The sequence below is a fragment of the Thermobia domestica genome, chromosome 7, assembly GCF_964235325.1.
Source record: "Thermobia domestica chromosome 7, izTheDome1.hap1.1, whole genome shotgun sequence".
NCBI lineage: Eukaryota > Metazoa > Arthropoda > Insecta > Zygentoma > Lepismatidae > Thermobia > Thermobia domestica.
In genome coordinates this window covers 294,184,240-294,207,063 of record NC_137460.1, presented here as the reverse complement: position 1 = coordinate 294,207,063, position 22,824 = coordinate 294,184,240, and the positions used below count along the sequence as shown (strand labels likewise).

The window sequence follows — 22,824 nt, the reverse complement described above, 5'->3', positions numbered from 1 at the left end:
GCAAAGACATGTATGTGGAAAATTTCATGTCAAAAGAGCGGTAAATAAGAACAATAAAGCCAAAATAAAACTTTCTTCTCCATTTAGCAACATTTTGTTTTACTCATTCTAATTTTCGTATTTATGATTCTTTTCCTATGAAATTTACCACAAATATGCATTTTCCGATTATACACATAGTATCAGTATTAAAAGTAGCCTGCAAAATCATTATCAAATTACATTAATACAAGAAAACAAGTAGCCTGCAAAATCATTATCAAATTACATTCCTACAAGAAAACAGTTATAGATATGCGAGAATCATTTTGGACATGAGTATACATTCTAATGTGGATCTTGGCTAGAATATCAAAACGTCACGTGTAAATTATATTAAATATATGCAGACTTGTTCTGCAGTGTGTGTATTTTTCTGATTTTATTTGCAAGACGAATGAATATGATGGCGTGTCAGTTTGAAATTTTTATATTCAATGAAGTCCAATATTGCACTTATAACTTTACATGTCCTTTTTATGAGCTCCGCATGCTACAGAAACAGATGGATACCCGCCATCGCACGCGCCGTGCAGTCACACTCCGCGGATAAAGAAATTTTAGTTTTCTTAGAAGTGTTAAAATAGTTTGTGCTGTAAAATATACATGCGCAATTGTCAAAAACGTTGCAAAAGAAATATGAAACAGTTTAATATCGCTTCAAAACAAAATACACATTAAAATTAAGATATAGGCCTATAAATAAATATTGCGGAGTAAGACTCCGCGCGCGTGCCTTGATGTTACAATTGACCATGCGTGCTATGGAGGGTTCACATTTCCAATGTAGAGAAGCACTGCCTTCATACTTAGTTTCGAGCTGTGAATAAACAAGAACCACTCGGTTGGATTATATTCATATCCCAAAGACTGAAATAAGCCATCAAAATCTTTGTAATAAACAATGCCTCTGTTTTCAACAAACTATCCCTCAAAATGCCTTTGTCGTTTTATAACCAAATTGATTTTAATATCTTGAGCTAGCAGATTCCAACCTTGAAGCCCGGAGCCCACCACTTCTGCTATTCTTTAAGGAAGATTTAAGTCTCGTATAAGATAGTTAAGCTCTTCTTGTGTGATAAAGTAAGGTGACGTTGACTGGGATGCAGATGGGTGAAAGTCTACACTTTCCCCGTTGCTTGGAACGTCTGAGGTATTTTCTTCTGAATCAATAGTGTAATGTTCTGGAGCTTTAGATGCTGGAAGATCTCCAATGTGGGGGACTAGTCGAATAGCTGACTTTAAATAGGCTACGAATCTGGTGTTCAGAGGAAAAGTCGTTTACATCTGTCAAGCAAAAGTAACAGTCAGTTCATGATATATTTGTTCGCGCCAAATCATAGGAACAGCAACTTTCATAGAACTATGTTTTCATTGTAGCCAGTTTCTCAAATTCGTGGAACAAGTAATGCAACATATGTGCGGGGTCCAAATCTTACCTTAGTCTCCAGCCCTACAGCTAAAGTACAACTCATAAGCCTTTTTAACTTAAGGTGTACATTTATTTAACTTGGAATTACTGCCGTTGACGTTCGAATGAAGCATTAATAATTACCAATTCCTTATACAAGAACAAGGTTAATAAAACGATATTCCATTGTATTGTGTACGTGTTTATAAACATTGAACTACGATAGTGCCTTTTTAGGTAAAGAAAGAGTAAAGAAAAGAAAGAAGAAAAATACGAAGCTTCTAGTTTAAGTGGTATAGATGGGTAAACATAAGATATGGTTATGAAATATGAAACACCTTATTTTAAAAAAATGAAATGAAATTTTTGAGTTTTACGTCTGACGGTTATGCCGGTTAGGCTAAAGGAGACGCTGATGAAGAGTAATGCTTGAAATGGTGCAATGAAGAAAGTGGGAAGAACGGGAGAACCCCGAGAAAGCCCATGCACACGGTGTTTGTCCACCACAAAGTTCACATGGGGGGGGGGCTGAGATGGAATCCGGGACCTCAAGCACCAGAGGTGAACGCTCTACCACTGAGCCACCGCGGCGCCACACCTTATTTTCATTTGAAGTAGAGATAAGCAAATACTGAAAAAAGAAAACTACACTTACTAACAAAAGAATATGGTTAAATTAACTCCGATCCATTTTTTAAATCGAATTGATCAAACTTATGGTAACCTCAAACCTAAAAATAAGTAATTTTGATTTGTAGGAAATTTATGATAGTAAGAAGCTCTTTTGAAACATTCGACACTTAACCTTATTTAATAACTTTGGTGCTTCCTGTAGGAACTGTACGGTTTTCGTTTTAACTTTAGTGTATACCATTTTCACAGAAACATCTTAAGCAGACAACGAGCGTATAAACTATAAGGAAAATACTTAACACTCACCTTTCCGCTGTGGTTCCTGACTTCTCAGAATTTTCGGTCCTTTCAACAGAGCGACTTTCATTATCTTTTGTGGGCATAGTTGCTGTATCATCAGTAGCACTGTAATCATCCCGTTTGTCTCCAGAGACCTGATCCGAAAGTATCACAATTTTATCTTCGTCCAACGTATCAAGGAAACTGTCCGTTTTTAATTCCCATGACGTCCCCTGATCCATCCCAACGTCTTGGTTTGTATCAGTGTTTACTTCTATCTTACCCTGCTGGTTTCCACCGGAATCAGGTTCACTATCATCATCATAAGACCAGTGTTTCAGGTTATCAAGATCCATTTCCTTGATTTCAATGAGTGGATTTATCGGAGTAATTTCATCCTGGTTGTCTTCTGTTTTTACTTTCTAAAAAAATAATTATATTTTACCCAGAAGGAAATAACACAGCCGTCATTTAGAAAACGTCTGACGCAATTTTCTTAACATATGACTAATCTCAAAGTACCTGTGTATTTATTTCAGTTAAAATATTTTCAAGTCGCTGCTGTTTTCATCGTCACTTGCTCGGAAGTATTGAGAACGATTAATACACTAAACAAACATATTTGTGGGTTCTTAGTTAACATTAAATAAAGTTTAAATTTTGATATTTTGCCCAATATATTATGAAACTATCACAAAATCCACTCTTAAACCATCGCTAAACACAGTATATTTAACAGTGGATGCACTGCAGGTTATGTTTGGGCTATGTAGTTTGGTAATATCTTTACAGCACAATTGAGTAACATGATTGTAGTTGACCCACCTACCACGATTTCCGCTTTATTTAATGTTATTGAATGTGGACAAAATTGGAATTGCCCCTCCCCATTCTTTTGGAAGCGGAATATTTGACAATGCTGAGACATTTGTCCAATTATTTCTAATGAGGGGTTCATATATCGAGTTTCATTTCTCTAACTTTCGGGGGTTCTTAGATACTATGTTTTTGGCATAAATTTTGACCCGATCCTTTCTTCCCTTAGAAGCCACATTTTAAAAATTTTTGATCAGTACGTCAGAGTTTCTGGTACGCGAGCCGCTGTCAGTGTACGCACGACTTGTGATACTATTAATAATTAATATGCTTTGGTGGTACGCCGTGGAAAAGGTTGACAACTCCTGACCTAAGGTATGTTCCCTAGTTAGCTAGAAGTGTATTAACAAACAAATATTCAGCTTCATAAATAAGCTTATTATTTGATACTTCTATCTATGTCTAGAAGTAAAAAATGTGTCCATACGAGGTCTGCCAGAAAGAAACCGAAGTCTCTAGCAATACGATCAACGGCACTGGCCTTGATTTTATACTGTGTGCGGCATAAGTAACGTCCTTTTTAGTTTTCATTGCTTTCTGTTACATATTATCACTATTATATATTATTGTTGCTTTATTTGTTTGTTTAGTTTAAAAATGGTTCACACTAAATCTTTTTTTCTTTTTATTGTAAGAATTTAAGACAAATGTGGCCTTGCAACAACAGAGGTGCAAAGAGTGAAAGCGGTCCAAGTTTACTACGAAAACAAGAAAAATTGTGCTGAAACCTATCGTTTGTTAGCTGCATAATTCAATATTCGACAGATGCAGAGTCGAAATATCACAAGTCGAATAAAGAAGTTTGAAAGAATAGGTAGTGTAAATGATGCCACACGATCCGGTAAGCCAGTTTGAGCAACAAGTGTCGAAAAGTGTACAGAAGTAAGAGAACCATTGTTGAGTATTCCTCAAAAGTACAGTAGACGTCTTTCTTAAGAGTAAAGTATTAATGATAGAAGCGTTCGTAGAGTCTTAAACAAACTTAAGATGAGACTTTATATCCCTCGTGTGCTACAAAGTCTGCATAATGGAGATGAAGACAGGCGGTTCAAGTTTTGTACAATTTCCATGAACAAAGTTAATAAAGATGAGACTTTTCTTTATAAGATATGGTAGTCAGATGAAGTAACCTTCCAGTTGGATGTACATATCAATCGCCATAATTGTGTATAATAGAGCGAAGCTAACTCACATGTCATTTTGGAAAAAGATGTTAATTACCAGAAGTTACAACTTGGGCTGCCATTTTTTGAATGGGAATAATAAGTTCAATAATCTTTCATGGCACTGTTAATATAGATAATTATTAACATATGATACAAACCGAATTTTGGCCCCGAGTTCAAAAGCAGAATGACATTTACTTTCTTTAGGATGATGCACCGCCCAACTTCCGTTAAATTTTCGGGAATGGTTAAATGTTCATTTTGTGAGCAAGTAGTTAGGACAACGACGAGCAACTGAGTGGTCACCAAGGTCACCAGACCAGCCTTTTTCTTGTTGGGTGTATTCAAAGATCTTGTTTACAGCATGAAACCAAAAATAATTCCTGAGACAAAACAAGCAGTTTCCAACAAAATTTTCTCAAATTAACATGGAAATGTATCAAAAGGAGTGTACTAAAGCGTTCTTGGTAGGGTTAACCACTGTATTGAAAAAGAAGTTGAACCATTATAAAAAGCTATTTAATATTTGTCAGAAACTACTGTGTTTTATATTTTCAACTGGTGTAGTAAACTTGAGTAATTAACACTAGAAGCACGTACCTTTTGAACCCCCCAGAAGCACGAAGCAGTCAAATCGACTGCTTCCGTTTTTTAACTATAATAGAAAAGAATGGTAACACACGATGACTATTTTATTGACATTCTCAATGAGACACATCTACAAATAAGCATAGAGACCATACTATTTTTTTATTGTTTTTTATTTATAAACATAAAGAGCATTAATATATAATATTAAAAATATTTATTAATATAATAAATTTAGTATCAGTATTTCTAAAATAATGAAAGAAAAAAAGGTTACTGTCGCTCTTAGGTTTTAAATTTGATTGTAAAATAATATTTGCTATGATATCTTTCGAAAATATCTTCTTAGGAGAGAATCATCACAAAGTCACCCACACTTGGTGCAGGTAATTCGCTTTCGCATCTCTGCAGTACATACCTTCCATAAACATACTTTCGACACTTGTAGCATGTTAGCTGTTTCCTTTTCTTTTTTACACAAACGTTCTTGACATTTTTTTGGTTGCGTGTGGAAGCGAAGTTACATTGACAATCAAATTTTCGGCCAAACGTTACAGATATTGTCACCTACTAATTTTCTTTCCAGTAGCTTCTCTGTACATCTTCCAGGAATCAATACGCACAACTCACTTTGTTTTCTTCAATATCTGATCCACGATGTCTACACTAAATTTCATCTAATTGTAATACATTGTAGTTTCGTTTTTTTGTTATAGTGTCCTGGACGTTGACACTGACTCATGCATGGAACTCAACACAAATACACTTTTGTTCCTTTTTTATTTGTAGACAGCTAATTCATTACCACTCTGATCGCGGTAAACATCACAGTGATACAGGTCTTTCAGCTAGTTTCCTTGTTGTGAAGAAGTTATTACATTTGTCCCATTTATTTCTTTTCCAATAAAAGGATTTATCAAACTAGACACTAGAATTTCATTTAACTCTGTCCCAGGATGACGTTACCAATAATTGGCCAGATATGAAAAGCCATTGAGAGTAGACGGATTCTACGTCGGCTAGTAACCAGATTTTGATGCCAAATTTATGAGGTTTATTTGGCATATATTGCAGAAATCGAACTCTGACTTTCGTAGGATAAACTTGCTCGTCAAGTTCACGTTGTCATATGGTTTGTAATTTTTATGCCGTTCTCAATAAACTAATCCCACAGTTCCGACTCGTTTGCGAATTTGTTTTGTTGACGTCATGCAGATCCTGTGCCTTTTTTTTTATCAAGTACCAAGTATCCTTTTATTTCACAGAACCTATCCCTACTCATTATTTTACTATAAATTGTGGCCCTGTTGATCTTTCGCACAAGACCCTAGTGGGCAATGCCGAAACACGTCGATAAATAATAAGGCTCAAATAAGACTGTAGTTTTGAAAGAGTTAAAAGTCCATGTTGCTGACTGCAGTTGCCTACATGCATCAGAAACGGCGCACTATAGGATATGCCTTATCATAGATGTATCAAATAGTATACGAAAAGCACTACATTTTTCCTCAGACACTTGGCAAAATTTGTCTGTGCTGGAACTTGGCGAACAATATTCTGCTTAGATGCACGGTCAACGTCACTTTGTCCGAAATCTATTTTTTTCTAAAATGTTCCATCTGGAGCAATAAAACTGTCACCGTTACTGGCGTCGTCATCTCCATCTCTGTCTTCATCTCCTTTATCACTTGAATATAAAATGTCCTCTTCAGGTTCAGAATCACTCCGTTTTCCATACGCTTCACTCGAATCCTCAGACTCATCTTCTAAGAGATCATGTAACACTCGAAGTATTTCTTGAGTTCTCATCGTAAAATGTCAAGGTACACGGTTCAGCTCAACCAAGTCCAAGTGCACATTAACGTGTAGATATTGGCCGCATGTATCTGAACTAATTTGTTTGTCGACCATAAACTCAGAGATATCTCATAACACAATAAAAAATATGAAGTTATAGTTGGAACTATGTATCGCAATATACCTATTAAAACAATCAGTTATCTTAAATTTTTCTCTCTCAAATTACAATGAATAAAGGCTTCAATTTTTCTTTTGTCTAGAAACAAGAAATGTATAATACTGCCATATGTAACTTACAAACAGAAACACTAATTTCCTATACTCTTTATAAGGCAGTCAAAATTACTGCTTCGTGATTCTAGGTATAACTGACAATAGCGCCCCTGTAAAAAGAACCATAAACTTATTATTAATGCTATCAACAAATTGGCACAAAAATATTAAAACTCAATGAATTTTAGGGTTTTAGCGAAAATATTACAGAAGTGATACATTATATTTCTTGAAGCAGTCAAAATGACTGCTTCGTGCTTCTAGTGTTAAAAAATGCGTTACTTATGCTGCACCTTATATGGTATTCATTATCTATGTCTAGAAGTAGAAAAGTGTCAACACGAGGTCTGCTCAGAAAGAAACTGAACTTTTAAGAAATACAATCAACGAAAGGGTCCCTGACTTTGTTTGCCTGCATCCCATAGTGAAATTTTCCCCAGCATTTTAACGTTATTTGCATCTTTCCGCCTTGTGTCATCATGAAACAGCGAGTGCTGGTGTGAAGTTGTGTACCGTACTTGTGGTCATTTTGTGGTATTACGAAAATGACGACTTTGGAAGAGTAGCGTATGTGCATTAAGTTTAGCATCAAATCGCGCGAGACATACAAGCCTTTGAGAGTGTTGTAGGAAGTATACGGCGAAGAATGTATGAATTGAATGGAGTGTTAAGAGTGGTTACAACCTTTCAAAGCAAGAGGAACATCCATCGAACACGACGGAAAACCTGTATAATACGGGCATCAACATCATCTGATAACATTCAAGTTTAAGCGTGACGTTCTACAGCAAAATTGTTGTCTGACCTTCCACGAAATAGTTGTGTAAGATGAAATCAGTAAATTGAGCTGTCACGTGTTCTTGGTTGAGACACTGAACATGCATCATGTTGCTGCTAAAGTCGTTCTTCGATTGCTAACAAATAAAAAAAAAAAAATCTTTTGAATCATGCAAACGAATATTATAGTTTCTTGAACTGTATTAATAAAACTACATACCAAAGCAGTAAATATATTAACATTCGTGTAATAAATTTCGGCAATGGAACATGACCTTCATCAGACACGAGAGACTTCAACATGTGTGATGTTATTACATTACCACCACTGTTATACAAACTAATACTAACTCTATGGCCTATGGAACCCGGAGGTTCAATGCCGCGTTCATAAAAGCTCTCCACTGACTTCTATCCTTAGCTAATTGGATCCAGTTTCTACTTTGTATTCCTATCTCTGCGAGATCCATCTTAATACTGTCCTTCCATCTGCGCCTAGGTCTTCCTAATGGTCGTTTTTCGATGGGTCTTCCAGTCAGGAATTTGAAAGCGTTTCTACTTTCTTCCATTCTAGCTACATGACCTGCCCACCTAAGCCTCCTAGACTTGACGACCCTAACAATATTGGGTAAACCGTATAAATTATGTAGTTCCTTGTTATGAAGTTTCCGCCATTCCCCATTCCAGTTCCTCTTGGGTCCAAATATTCTCCTCAGGATCTTGTTCTCAAATACTTTCAGTCTATGTTCTTCCCTCAGAGTAAGCGACCATGTTTCGCAACCATACAGAACAACACGCATGATTATCGTTTTATATATTTTAAGCTTCAAATTCTTCGACAGAATTCGCGACAGCAAGAGATTTTGAACCGAATAGTAACACGAATTCCCTGCTTTTAGTCGACATTTAATTTCTTCGTGAATATGATTTTCGTCTGTTAATATCGATCCTAAATATTTGAAAGTATCCACTTTATCAAAAGTACTATTTAATATTTTAACGCATCCATAATTTGCCGTATTACGGTCCCGACGCCCCTCCATGTATTTAGTTTTCTCTGCATTTACTTCTAAACCCATGTCCTGCAAGCGTTTAATACGATCTCTGCATTTCTTTCTGTTGTTCTCCTATCATCCCGTATTAAATTTACATCATCAGCATATGCTATAACCTGGTGAGTAACGTTCAACTGTAGGCCCTGGTTGCTATCTTTGATTTTACTTATGGCGTATTCCAGCACAAAATTAAATAATAATGGCGACAACGCATCTCATTGTTTCAGGCCATTTTCGACGTGAAAATCGTGGTCTAATTAGCTTCCTCGTTATTCCAAATTCTGTAAGAACGTTGTATAATGTTTCTCTCCTAACCGAGTCGTACGCCTTTCTAAAATCAATAAATAATTGATGTACCGGGGTATTGTATTTCCACTTTTTGTCAAGTATTTGGCGAATGGTAAATATTTGGTCGATAGTTGATCGATTTCGTCTAAATCCGCACTGATAGTTTCTAACAATTTCATCTGCGTATGGGGTCAATCTTGCTAATAGAATATTTGAAAGGATTTTATAAGATGTTGACACAAGAGAAATGCCTCGATAATTATTACAGTCAGTTTTTTCGCCTTTCTTGTAAATTGGAACAATGAGTGATTCTTTCCACTCTTGTGGCAATTCTTCCTTGTTCCAGATAAGGAGAATGAGTTTGTGTATGTTGTTCCACAATTTTTCGCCTCCAGCTAAAATTAACTCAGCCGGAATTTCATCTACACCCGGAGATTTGTGTTTCTTCAATTTCTTTATAGCGGTTTCTACTTCTATTCTGTTGGGTAATGGAATATACGGTTCTGCGGCGTGTATCTCCTTTTCTCCACGCACATTTGTTTTTGGCTGCGAGTTCAGCAAATCGTCAAAGAAATCTTTCCATCTATTTAAGAGGCTATCCGTATCAGTGAGAACTGTTCCGTCAGCTTTCTTTAATATATAAGCACGAGGTTGATAGCCTTCCTTAAATTCGCTGATCCCCTTATACATGTCCCGAATATTTTTCTTTTTACTATTATTTTCGAGTTCCTTAATTTTAGCTTTCAAAAAATTGCGATTATTTGATCTAAAAGTTTTGGAAGTTTCCCGTCTGATATCTGCGAAATTTTGTGTAGTTATTTCATTCGGATTTTGTAGCCAGCGTAATTTTGCCCGTTTTCTCTTCTATGCTAGATTAAGGCATTCCTGGTCGAACCATGGTTTGTTCCTACGTATTTCGGCGTATCCCACTTTTTCTATTGCTTTACTTTTAATGCTATCTCTAATTTCAATCCAAGTATCCACAACACTAGTGCACTCCGAGTCTTCTAAAACCGAGAATCTATTCGAAACTTTAATCTGATATTCCTCTCTTACGTGGCTCTCTTCTAATTTCTTTAAACTAAATCTCTCCGTTTTCGGACATTGAATATTACCTTTATTGAACGATAATCTCCCTCGTATTATCGCTACTACCAGGTAGTGATCAGTATCACAATCAGCCCCTCTAAACGACCGGACATCAATTATGCTAGATTGCCTTCTTCTATCTACTAAAACGTGATCAATTTGATTATGTGTTTTCCCGTCTGGTGATGTCCAAGTGTATTTATGAACGTCGCAATGTGGGAATTTTGTACTCTTCACGATTAAGTTTTTGGATGTTGCAAAGTTTACGAGTATAACACCGTTGTCATTACTTTCGTTATGCAGACTTTTGTTCCCTATAATCGGTTTGAAAATATCCTCTCGTCCTACCTTCACATTGAAATCCCCTAATAGAATTTTCATATGGTATCGCGGGAGTTGGTCAAATATCCTTCCACTTCTTCGTAAAAACGAATCGTAAAACTAATCTTTTATATCGTCACCCTTATCTTCAGTTGGAGCATGTACATTTAGAACAATAATATCACACCACCGTCCCTTAAAAGTAATAAAAGAAAGTCTGTCAGTAACAAATTCAACCCGTTTAATTGCTGGTAATATTCCTTTGTGAACAAAAAATCCTGTTCCTAACTGGTGATTTTTATTTTCTTCCTCGTAAAAGAACGTAAGATTTCCGGAGTTTACAGATCATTTCCTTCCCACTTAACTTCCTGTCCATCTTGTATTTCTGTAACTCACTCGTTACGGATTTTAACGCGCCTGCCCTATAAAGACTTTAATAATCCATGTTCCAAAGCTCATGTCCATTTTCTTTTGCTGAGGTCGTGCCAAGTTATCAGTTCTTGTCCGAGGCTTTTGTGAATGTTTCTGAACTAGTGCCTTTTTTTACAGGATGAGGTTGTTAGCCCTACCCAAACCCCCAAGCTGGAGGACCACTCCTAGTCGTCTGTTCGCGACTGCTTATTCAGTATATTCGCAGCTAACCTCTATATCTAGAGGCCTTCTCCTCGATCCGCAACCTGAGAACGCACCATGCCGTGTTTACAGGAACCCACGTTACACGGACTGTTATACAAATGTTAATAATACATTTAGTGTTTTTCTTTTATTAACACTTGTTGATAATTAACTCACTCTATGGCCTATGAAACCCGGAGGTTCAAAGCTGCATTCACAAAAGCTCTAGATTGACTTCTGTCCTGAGCCAATTGAATCATGTTCTACTTTGTATTCCTTTTTCTAAGAGATCCATCTTAATTTTGTTCACCCATCTACGCCCAGGTCTTCCTGATGGAGGTTTGCAGATTTGTCTTCCAGTTAAGACTTTGAAAGCGTTCCTATTTTCTTTAATCCTGGTTACATGATCTGTCCAGCTGAGCACCCTAGCCTTCCTGAATATTTCCCAAAGCTATAATGAAGATAATTCTTGAGAATGATCGTAACACGTGGTCAGACTTGGTTAATGGCTGTGACGTGGAAACAAAAGTGAAGTCATCTCAGTGGCTGGGTAAGTCTTAGTTGTGATCAAACCATCAAAAAAAAGTATTATTTAGAAGTGATGATACCTTTGAGAGGGGATGTGAGAAACGAGCTTTGAAAAATGGAACATGGATTATATACGTTGAGAGTGGTACTAACCATTCGGTGCTCCTGATTTCAGGGTTTTTAGCATAACGCAACACAAGTGTTGTGTCCCAACAAACCTACTCGCCTGATTTGGCACCTCCACCACTTCTTTTCTATTCCTCAAGTTGAAATCCATTCTGAAAGGTCGCGTTTCCTATCCATAGAAGGAATAACATAAGAGAAATTAGTATGAGATCTTCAGGCTATTCCAAAAAGTGTGCTCAAGGATGTGTTCTAGGAATGGCGGACGCCCTAGGAACGATTCATTAATAGGGCAGAAAGAGCTATTTTGGAGGTGATAAATCAGAATAGGTTCCACAAACGGTAAATACGATTGTGTTTAGAGTGTTTTGTTTGTTTCAGACAGATCTTTTATATTACACTATAACTTGATCTATGTGGTGAGCTATACCAATCTTTCATTGTTACAATTTCGGTGATTTGATTTTCACCAGATCAATTAGAAATGACAGGTTACGAAGTTTAGGTTTCGCAAAAGGAAAATTGAGAATATGAAGTACTATAACTTCATTTAAAGAGAGTAATTAGCTAATTTTCATAACATTCTACAGGAATTCTTTTGTGTAGTTAAGTCGCCAATTTCAATTCTAGAACCCCTGCATTTGCATACTGTTTTTATAAAGGTGATTCGATATTCATGCAAATCACGTGTATTAAAAAAGACTGCGAGAATAGTGAATGAAACCGTTTCCGTTATCCTAACAGACATATTCGCGACACGTTAAACTGAATGATTTAATTTCATTTTTTAGTGGTGGATGAACAAGTAAAATGAAATTTCTTAGAGAGGCAACTTTAATATACCTGCACAACAGTAATTTTACCTTAATTTTCAACTTTTGAAATAGCAAGAAACCAGAAGCTGTGATAAAACAGCCATCGTTTAATGTCCGTTGTTTGTTAATAAATTTAAATGTAATAGTGACAACCCCTCTGAAGGATCTGACCCATTGAAACTTTTAAGAAACCAATATGATAGAATATTCATGAATTTTAGTATGCATGTGTAATTAAAGACAATGAGAGTGTAATTATACTATATTTACTAAATTCTTGCACTGCATTATGGTGATGAAGTTATAGTATAACCACAGAAATCACGTATTAGAAAGCACAAAGACCTTGGCTGATCATTTTCATCTCCTAATTCTTCTACTCCCAGCCGTAAATAGCACGTTTTAACAATTACGTTTCACAATAAAAATCTATGAAAGATTAAAAAATGAAGACGACGAGATTCTTCAATTACGTCTTGTGTTTATAAGCTGCAGGCTATTGAAGAAAGATGGTTAATGAATGTGAGGATGGCTATAAAAAGTGGTAGAATTAGAATGGGAGATAAATAGAATCCTGAGAAAACACACGAACATCATTTTCTGCAATACTAAACCAACATGGCCTGGGACTCCTCTCACCAAAACTGTACGCTCTATTGAAGAGATCAAGGAGACATATATTTTGGTTAATGTCGTTTCGATACCGGGCGAATACATAACTGCACCTAAGAGCATTTTTAAAGAAAAAGTGCTTAACCATTTTTAACTGATACCATCGCAGTTAAACCTACAGCTAACAAAACCGAACCACAATAAAAGTTACCCGGTCTTCTGAACTGCCATTTTCTGTGGCGTCACTCGTGCAGGCGACTTTCAACAGATAACTTTCTGACTTGACACACATTTCTCGGAATTTGTGAAAATAATCCAACTTCTTTGAGCACAACTCACAAATTGAATTAGGCAGGTTTTCCTCTTGAGAGATCTGAAACATGTAAAAGAGAAAATGTAAGGAAACTTTTCTTATAATTTTGAATTTTTGGTTAAGTGTTACTATGAAACTTAATCTAATCAAATAAGGATCAAGAATGCACACAAAACATAACATATACATACACAAAATGAAAAAGAATCAGTCAATGCTAAGCGCTCAAATGATGGAAACGTTTTATGGGAATATTAGAGATTTTTTCTTGCTTTTCTAAGTCTTTTAAGAACTAAAACATTGTCCAGATGTTATGAATATTCTCAAATCATATTATTATCCTTAAACGATCTTTACAATATATCAACATATAGATTATATTACCATATTTATATAAACCATGACTATTAGCATGTCGAGATATAAAGCTTCTATTTTTGTGCATTATGGAGTTGCACACCGGAATATTGTTTATCACTAAATGTTGAAAATGTTGAAGTCCACAAGTAAATGCAGCAGGATCACAAATTATATGCAAATTGAAATCAAGCTTTCCCTTAGTTGCATGTTTTTGTAGGTTTTTTTTATACAAATTTGAATTATTTTCGAATGTCAATACATGTATATATATAAACGAAATCAAAAGTATTGCAATATCTCGGTCACTCATTTGTTTTTTTATTGCGTAGCACACAAAGCAGATGACGATAGCATCTATCACCGTATGTGGCCACTTTTCGGTCACCCAATAGCAGTTATTGTCGTTTGGAATCAAATGAAATGTAATCTTTGACTTTTACGTCCCATGATTATGCGGGCTACGCTATGTTGTCGTTCGAGATACGAAGTGTTGCGTAGTCTTTCTGTTCACCCCTAAACGGTAGTTTGGACACACAATGACATATATCTATTCCACCTACTCGGAGCACAGTTCGGTATTGGTGGTTCAATCGTACAAAACGAACCTGTCGAGAATAATCCCTACTAAACGCAATGTAAGACCTTGTATTCGAAACGCCCATGTATGATGGCAAATTCCAGTACTTGGCCCTTATTTGACCACTCTTATGTACGTTAGTATTTTGGGGATATATATAATTTTTTTAACCATGTTATTATCCTGTTAAGAATACGTGGAGTAGCAGTATTTAGCGTTTCGTTTTCACAAGTTTCCAGCGCACGTTCACTCGCCTCTATGTTTGAGAGATGATTCAATTAGTGGGACACGGTTCAACAGTTACAGGTGCTTTTGCCGGGATTGTAGAGATAAAACAAATGCAACAGACTGTGAGAAACAAAGCTCAACTGCTAATACGTGTGTGGCGGTAATCGAATTCGCCTCACAGCTTGGCGCGCCATCTTGGAATACACGCTTTTCATTCTACGTGACCTTGGCTGATCACCAAGATTCTTGAAATTCAAGCATGGTTGGCAAAAAAAAGTTCTTTTTTTTTAATAAAAAAGATATCATTTTTTAAACAAGCTTTTTGTTTAAATAATTTGCTCAATATAATAATATTATATATGGACAGAAATAAGTTTTCTTCGCCTTGGTATTATTACACAACAATAGGATTATGCTGGAAGAGGTCACGTAAGCTTACAGTGGAATTCAAACCTCTTCTCAGCTTATATCTGTGAGAAATTGCCCTCCATTTGGAGTCGGAACCGGGACTAATTGGCCACAAAAGACATGCGTCTGCCGACTCATTCGGGAAGGATTCCTGATAAAAATTTATTGTACTGATCTTTAAACACTTGTTAATATAACTGCCAAGACTTATTTCAGAAGCTCGAAAAGATAAACAGTTTCACAAGTCAAACTATTATACAAAATTATATATAAACCCGGAAACTCCCGTCTTAGCTATCGAGAAAATGCCGTTAATACTTTAAATGTAAAGCAAAGGTCAACGTAGTACGCTAGGACTGATTTTGTTTGGTATGTTTAGGCTTTACATCCGTATGTAATACCGAGGTTATCAAGGAGAATACTTTCGCGTTCGACCGAGAATTGAACACGAGACGCCTTGATTAAAAGGTGGAAACAAGATAAAACTAACTAACAAGATAAAAGATGGTTTGGAAACGTCGCGACGAAGCTCACACGATCTACAGCATTTTCGTTTATTCTTAACCATGGTTTAAACCAGCCAACCCTGAACACAAGAGAAACTTCCTTGAACACTAGGCTGATCAGCTGAGATAAACTTCTGCTTCATTTTTCACAGAAAATTTTGAAATTACAATTTATGGCACCTTCGTTTCTGTGTATGTCAAACAGAGCTGATGGAATTTTCCTCAGCCCAAAAATACCCAGTGGGTATCTTTTAGGTAAAACCCAAGAAATATATATATATATATATATATATATGGATTGGAATAAGAACTTGAATGATGTTACCATTAGTTGAACATATATATTTATCAAAAGAATATCTACAGAGCATAATACTGTTGAAAACAAAATGAAGTTTGGGAATCATGCCAAACGAATTTTGTTAGTGCTTGATAAAGCTCACTATAACGGTGTTGAACCGCATTGTGGAACAAACAGTAATGATACTACATATAAGTTTTTGTAGTGGAAACAAATAACAAAATGGCTTCATATCAGTTACTTCGAAATTGAAAACGCTGCACTTAAAACCGAAATCAGTAAATATTTACCTCTATTCACTCATTATTAAAACTGGATAATTACACACACGTAAAAGAGTTGCATTAAAAACGAAACAAAATCTTCTCTTACGATAATTAGAAGTGCACAAATATGACCTTTTTTCTGTAATGCCATAATCTGAAACAAAGGCACTACAAAAGCTTTATTTAAAAGAGGAAATTACTAAAGATCTATCATTATTTTCTCAACGGTACACTTGGATAATTAGACATATAAAAGAGAAATAATTGTATTTAAAAGGAAATGAAGAAATTCGGGAATTCCTCTTGCTTAATTCTAAATAATGTATTTACTTACTTACTTAGTCGTGTTGTCTTCTAACCATTGGTGTCGAGGAGTTACAGAGAGCTCTCCAGGCTTTTCAATCTGCCGTCATTTTCTTGGCTTGGTTCCAGTCGAAACCTTGTACTTCCAATATACCTTTAACACTGATGTTTCAGGTATATCTTCTTCCTTGGAGGCGTGCTTCCAGAACTTGTTGCGGTAGTGTCTGCTATTCTATTTATATGTACAAACCATCTCATTTGGTTACGTTCCACTGTTTCTTGGATTGGTTGAATGTTCAAGGATTGCCTAATAGTTCAATTTTTAATTCTCTCTTTCCTGGATTTCCCCGTAGTTCTCTTCAGATAGCGCATTTCCATTGCTTCTATGGCTCGTCGATGTCTTCCGGCTAGGGCTCAGTTTCCGCTACTTTACATAACTGTTGGTATGTAGGTAGTTCTGTATATTGTTAGCTGTCTTTGTGAGAGCCCCTTCGTGGCTAAACATCGTACGCACCTTTGACGTGACAAAACTGGGTTCGATTCGCGGCGGAAGCTGATATGGTTCGGATTCCAAGTTAATCTGTAGGTTCCATCTCATATAGCCTCGCTGCTGAAAGGAACGTTGAATTCAAATTTAACTAAACTTTGTCTTTGGGGATATTTCTTTTTTTACTAATGAAACCCGTCTTTATAATTTGGTATTATTTTCTTGTCTCAGTGGTTCTATCCTTTTCTTCTTCTTTTTCTCTTCCTTAGTTTACGTTTACTCCTAGGTATTTAAAGATTTCCACTTGTTCTAATATTTCGTTATCTAGCTTGATTTTATGTTTCGTATTCTTTTTAGTTTTGCTATTAGGTTTAGTTATTTATTAGGTTTGTTATTTCTTTGACGATTTGCTGAACACGCAGCCAAAAACTAATGTGCGTGGAGAAAAGGAGATACACACCGCATAACCGTATATTCCAGAACCCAATCAAATAGAAGTGGAAGCCGCTATAAAGAAATTGAAGAAACACAAATCTCCGGGTGTAGATGAAATTCCGGCTGAGTTAATTTTAGCTGGAGGCGAAAAATTGTGGAACAAGATACACAAACTCATTCTCCTTATCTGGAACAAGGAAGAATTGCCACAAGAGTGGAAAGAATCAATCATTGTTCCAATTCACAAGAAAGGCGACAAAACTGACTGTAATAATTATCGAGGCATTTCTCTTCTGTCAACATCTTATAAAATCCTTTCAAATATTCTGTTAGCAAGATTGACCCCATACGCAGATGAAATTATTGGAGATTATCAGTGCGGATTTAGACGAAATCGATCAACTATCGACCAAATATTTACCATTCGCCAAATACTCGAAAAGAAGTGGGAATACAATACCCCGGTACATCAACTATTTATTGATTTTAAAAAAGGCTTACGACTCGGTTAGGAGAGAAACATTATACAACGTTCTTACAGAACTTGGAATACCGAGAAAGCTAATTAGATTAATTAAGATATGTTTAAGTGAATCTCAAAGTAAAGTCCGGGTAGGAAAATTTTTGTCCACGAGCTTCCACGTCGAAAATGGCCTGAAACAAGGAGATGCGTTGTCGCCATTATTATTTAACTTTGTGCTGGAATACGCCATAAGGAAAATCAGAGATAGCAACCAGGGCCTAGAGTTGAACGGCATTCACCAGGTTATGACATATGCTGATGATGTAAATTTAATAGGGGATGATAGGAGAACAGTAGAAATAAATGCAGAGATCTTATTAAACGCTTGCAGGGACATGGGTTTAGAAGTAAATGCAGAGAAAACTAAACACATGGAAGTGCGTCGGGACCGTAATACGGCAAATTGTGGATGCGTTAAAATATTATATAATGCTTTTGATAAAGTGGATACTTTCAAATATTTAGGATCAATATTAAAAGACGAAAATCATATTCACGAAGAAATTAAATGTCGACTAAAAGCAGGGAATTCGTGTTACTATTCGGTTCAAAATCTCTTGTCGTCGCGAATTCTGTCGAGGAATTTGAAGCTTAAAATATATAAAACGATAATCATGCGTGTTGTTCTGTATGGTTAAGAAACATGGTCGCTTACTCTGAGGGAAGAACATAGACTGAAAGTATTTGAGAACAGGATCCTGAGAAGAATATTCGGACCCAAGAGGAACGAGAATGGGGAATGGCGGAAGCTTCATAACGAGGAACTACATAGTTTATACGGTTTACCCAACATTGTTAGGGTCGTCAAGTCTAGGAGGCTTAGGTGGGCAGGTCATGTAGCTAGAATGGAAGAAAGTAGAAACGCTTTCAAAGTCTTGACTGGTAGACCCATAGGAAAATGACCATTAGGAAGACCTAGGCGCAGATGGGAGGATAATATTAAGATGGATCTCGCAGAGATAGGAATAGAAAGTAGAAACTGGATGCAATTAGCTAAGGATAGAAGTCAGTGGAGAGCTTTTGTGAACGCGGCACTGAACCCCCGGGTTCGATAGGCGATAGAGTTAGTTAGTTTTTATTAGATTTAGTAAGTCTGCTTCTGAGTTTGCTATTACTACGATGTTGTCGGCGTACAGTAGTCCTCTTATGACTACCATTTTCGTATTCCAATATCCCTATATAACATATAATACGAACAAATTCCCATATAAGTCAGCTATTTTTCGTTTCTGTGTGTGTAATTACCCAGATGTAGTGTTGGGAATATACAGGTAGAGCTTAAGCAATTTCGCTTTTCTAGGTGAAGCACTTGCGATGTTTTCGATTCAAATTATGGTATACAACGAAAAATACAAACAGAAAGTCTATTTGCACATTTGGCTTTGTCACAAGAAAAGATTTTTTATGCTTTTAAATGCAGCACTTTTTCCTTTATATCTTTGTAATTATCCAATTGTAATATTAAGAAATCCTTTTCTCATGATAAGTATTTTAGATTTACAATTAAGTGACACATGGAGAAAGACATTTTATTATTAGCTTGTATTAATACGCGAGTATGTACTACAAGAACAGTGGTCCTTTGCTGTTTGTCTCAATTTACAATTTAACACCATTACATGTAGTTTGATCGGGTGCGGATGTATTGGTTTGCAACCCTGCATATTCATTTAGAAGTAAGAGTATATATTCTCCGTGTACCTCAGTATTTCCTCTAAACCAGTGGTGTCCAATTATAATGAGCCTGAGGGCCATAACCGTTTTTACTAGCAAAGTGGAGGGCCGCAGCTAAATATTATTATTATTATTATTATTATTATTATTATTATACAAAAATTATATAAAAGGTATTTGAAATATTACCTATTGAATCTGTGACAAACGAGGGTGACTAGCAGCGTTTACTAGGACTGAGATATCTACATCCATTACTATTGTTGCGAGCCGCAGGAGATGTAAAAGAGAAGAATCTCCAAGACAGTTTCTGAAGCGATTCTTCACAATTTTCATGGAGATAAATGCACTTTCACACAAATAAGTACTATCAAACATTGACACTCTTTTCCGACCAAAAACTCACAGTTTTTAGGGAAAGCTGTTGCCGTGGATGACCGCGCCCTTTTTGTTGTACAGAAACGCTAAATGGATGTCTTATTTCGAAAGAATAGTGGAAACATTAAACGAATAAATAAATATAAATGAAAATACTATCAGTAATAAAGATCGTGAATTGTGAACGCTTTGTGGGCCGTAGAAAACGGTTTGGCGGGCCGCATGCGGCCCGCGGGCCGCCATTTGGACAGCGCTGCTCTAAACATTCGTTTTTGCCTGAACAACTGTAGTTTTCGTAAACGCTTGCCGCCATTTAGGAACCGACAACAAAGATAGCCACCATTTAGGAACACTTGTACGTGCGACAACGTGAATAGTGTTGTTGATCTTCTCGTACACATGGTTCATCACGTTCCAATTTCTATAATTTTCAGAGATGGTCGAGCAACCACTTTCGACATTTTTGAATCACTTCAGATGGATTGACCCATGTTACAATATCATACCATTCTACAGGTAGTCCTAAGACCACTAGCGTCTTTTTATTTGATATTATGTTTCGTGATTAAAGATGTCGCAGAGCCTATATGAAGCCAAGAGAAGCTAAGGTAATTTCCAAGCCCCATTACAGCCAAGAAAAATTAATTAAAGTGAATAGTCCCAATGAAAACGTATGACTTCAAAGGTGTTGCATCTCCTTATATAACATCTTGGGTCCTCATAGAACCTCGAGGTGGTGACGTTCGCCCTTTTCCGAATCACATGTTCATGACGATGATACCAGTCATACTCTTGCTAGTAGAAAAGTAGAGAAGTACGTGGTTTTGCTGACAAATATGAGGCACGTGTACGATATAACAATATTTTCTAATGAAAAGAAATTAAATATTTCAGATTTATGTCTCACAGTATGCCGGATAGGCTAAAAGGGCCGATGATGTTGATAAGGAATGAAATGGGAAAACCTCAAGAAAATCCAAACATATAGTGTGTTCCCCACAAAGCCCATTTGACAAGATCTGGATTCAAAGCAAGGACTTCAAACATAATGATATGTTCCTGTTTAGACCAAACATTATAATCTTTTATATAAAGTTTACAAATATATATACCCACACACACTAGGATGGCAACGTCTACTTCGCTCTACCGTAGAATATGTGGCAGCATGAATTTTACATCAATAAGCGTTTTGGGATTAAGGGTCTCTGTGCGGAAGGATAGAACCAGCATTGGAAGGTTTAGGTTAGACTAAGTTCCGATAAGCTTAGCCGGGCCGAAAGTGTTTAGTAAGTAAATGAAAGAAATCAAATCTGACCTAACGTATTCATAAGTAACGACTGTCATGTTGAAAAGGTGACGCGACTTAGCAGAATAAATGCTTTTAAGTAGGTTAGATTAAATTTGTTAAAGTTATTCTAGGGGTCAAGTTTCGATAATCTCATCCGTGTCAAACTAAGGTGCACCACTTAAGTAAGTAAAGGAAACCAAACCTGCATGGCGTTGGTAAGTTTAAGCACATCATATTTTGCGAAATTTTTTGATAAAGTTAAAAACAAATTTTTATATGAGGCAGAATTAAAATGGCAAGAAGCAGTACTATATTTTGTAGGGTTACTAATGTAAAATTATTAGATGTGCTTCACGAAGGTTAAAATAAGTCAGTTCGCATGAGAGTTACCGTGACTAGACACTAGTTTGCGCAGGCAGAGTATTACTACATACTTTACAAAAGCTGTATTTTATATTTAAAAATGAAGCATTACTAGCGAAATTCCACCTGCTTTTTTTCTTTTTCCTTTTATTATATAGATACTCCCCGTCGATGCACATACGCTTTTCGGACGCATCCCCATGCGACCGCGCTGTTGAACCACCTTAGACGTGTCTTGACTCCGTTATACAGCATTGGTGCTTTTCATTAGCCACCTAGCACAGGTTGATTTGTAATTTTTACACCGTAGCTTTTATGACATATATCAAAACACTGTATTTCTAAACAAATCGTGAAAGAATTTTAATTTTTCAACAGTCACTTCTGGTAGCCTCTTGGCTTTCAGTTGTACTAAGTGTGATAGGATATGTCACCCTACGCAAGTCTTTTTAAACACAATAAGAACAAAATTAGTGAAAGAATTATAATTGTTAACAATTTTAGGTAATAAAATACAACGCTGGTGTAGCTATGCTAGCATATGTGGAGATCCCACATCGTTGTGATATATGTAGTATCGGTTACGTGGTAACATGACACGTTGGCAACCAACAATGTACAAGTTACCCCCTCCCAAAAAATAAGGAACCAAGAATATGGGTTAAGCGCTGTATTGCCGCACAAATTTTAGGAAATTTCCGGGATGAATTGGAAAAAATATTTTGGTTTGTAAAGAAGAGTAAGTGAAAGTCAAGGAGGGGAATAGTTGAATTTAAGAAGGTGGTTGTTGTTATAGAATGTTTTTGATGTTGTAAGCAGCACTGCATATGAAGGAAGAAGACTATTTCGCGAAGAGGTTCACTTCTTATGATTTAGTGGCAGAAACGGCAGTGTGGAAATGGGGGGTACATGCCAAATTTTTGACATACCGTGCTTGAATTTTAACTAAGTATATAAAAGTAACGAGCGTGAAATTTAACCAATCTAACCTGCTAGGAGGCCACTACGGCGGCATATTTTTTCACAGTGTACAGAAGCTCGATTTTATGTTTACAAGTGCAGAGTTACTAGCATGAAACCAATACAACTGCTATTGAAACTCATATTATTGACAAAACGCACC

The 22,824-nt window shown here is 36.3% G+C and overlaps 1 protein-coding gene across 4 annotated transcripts in view; it reads right to left on the bottom strand.

Moving 5' to 3' along the window:
• Window positions 1-22,824, bottom strand: part of LOC145691057 (uncharacterized) — a 235,495-nt gene that overhangs the window by 114,589 nt on the left and 98,082 nt on the right. For 3 of the 4 annotated variants that reach the window (XM_081766701.1, XM_081766698.1, XM_081766694.1), the window contains exons 3-4: window positions 13,500-13,661; window positions 2,390-2,784 (exon numbers count right to left, since the gene is read on the bottom strand). In XM_081766701.1, the coding sequence (XP_081622827.1) occupies window positions 2,390-2,784; window positions 13,500-13,661 (557 nt within the window). Of the gene's footprint in view, window positions 1-2,389; window positions 2,785-13,499; window positions 13,662-22,824 lie in introns of those variants that run through there. The other variant, XM_081766699.1, reaches the window with a different exon arrangement.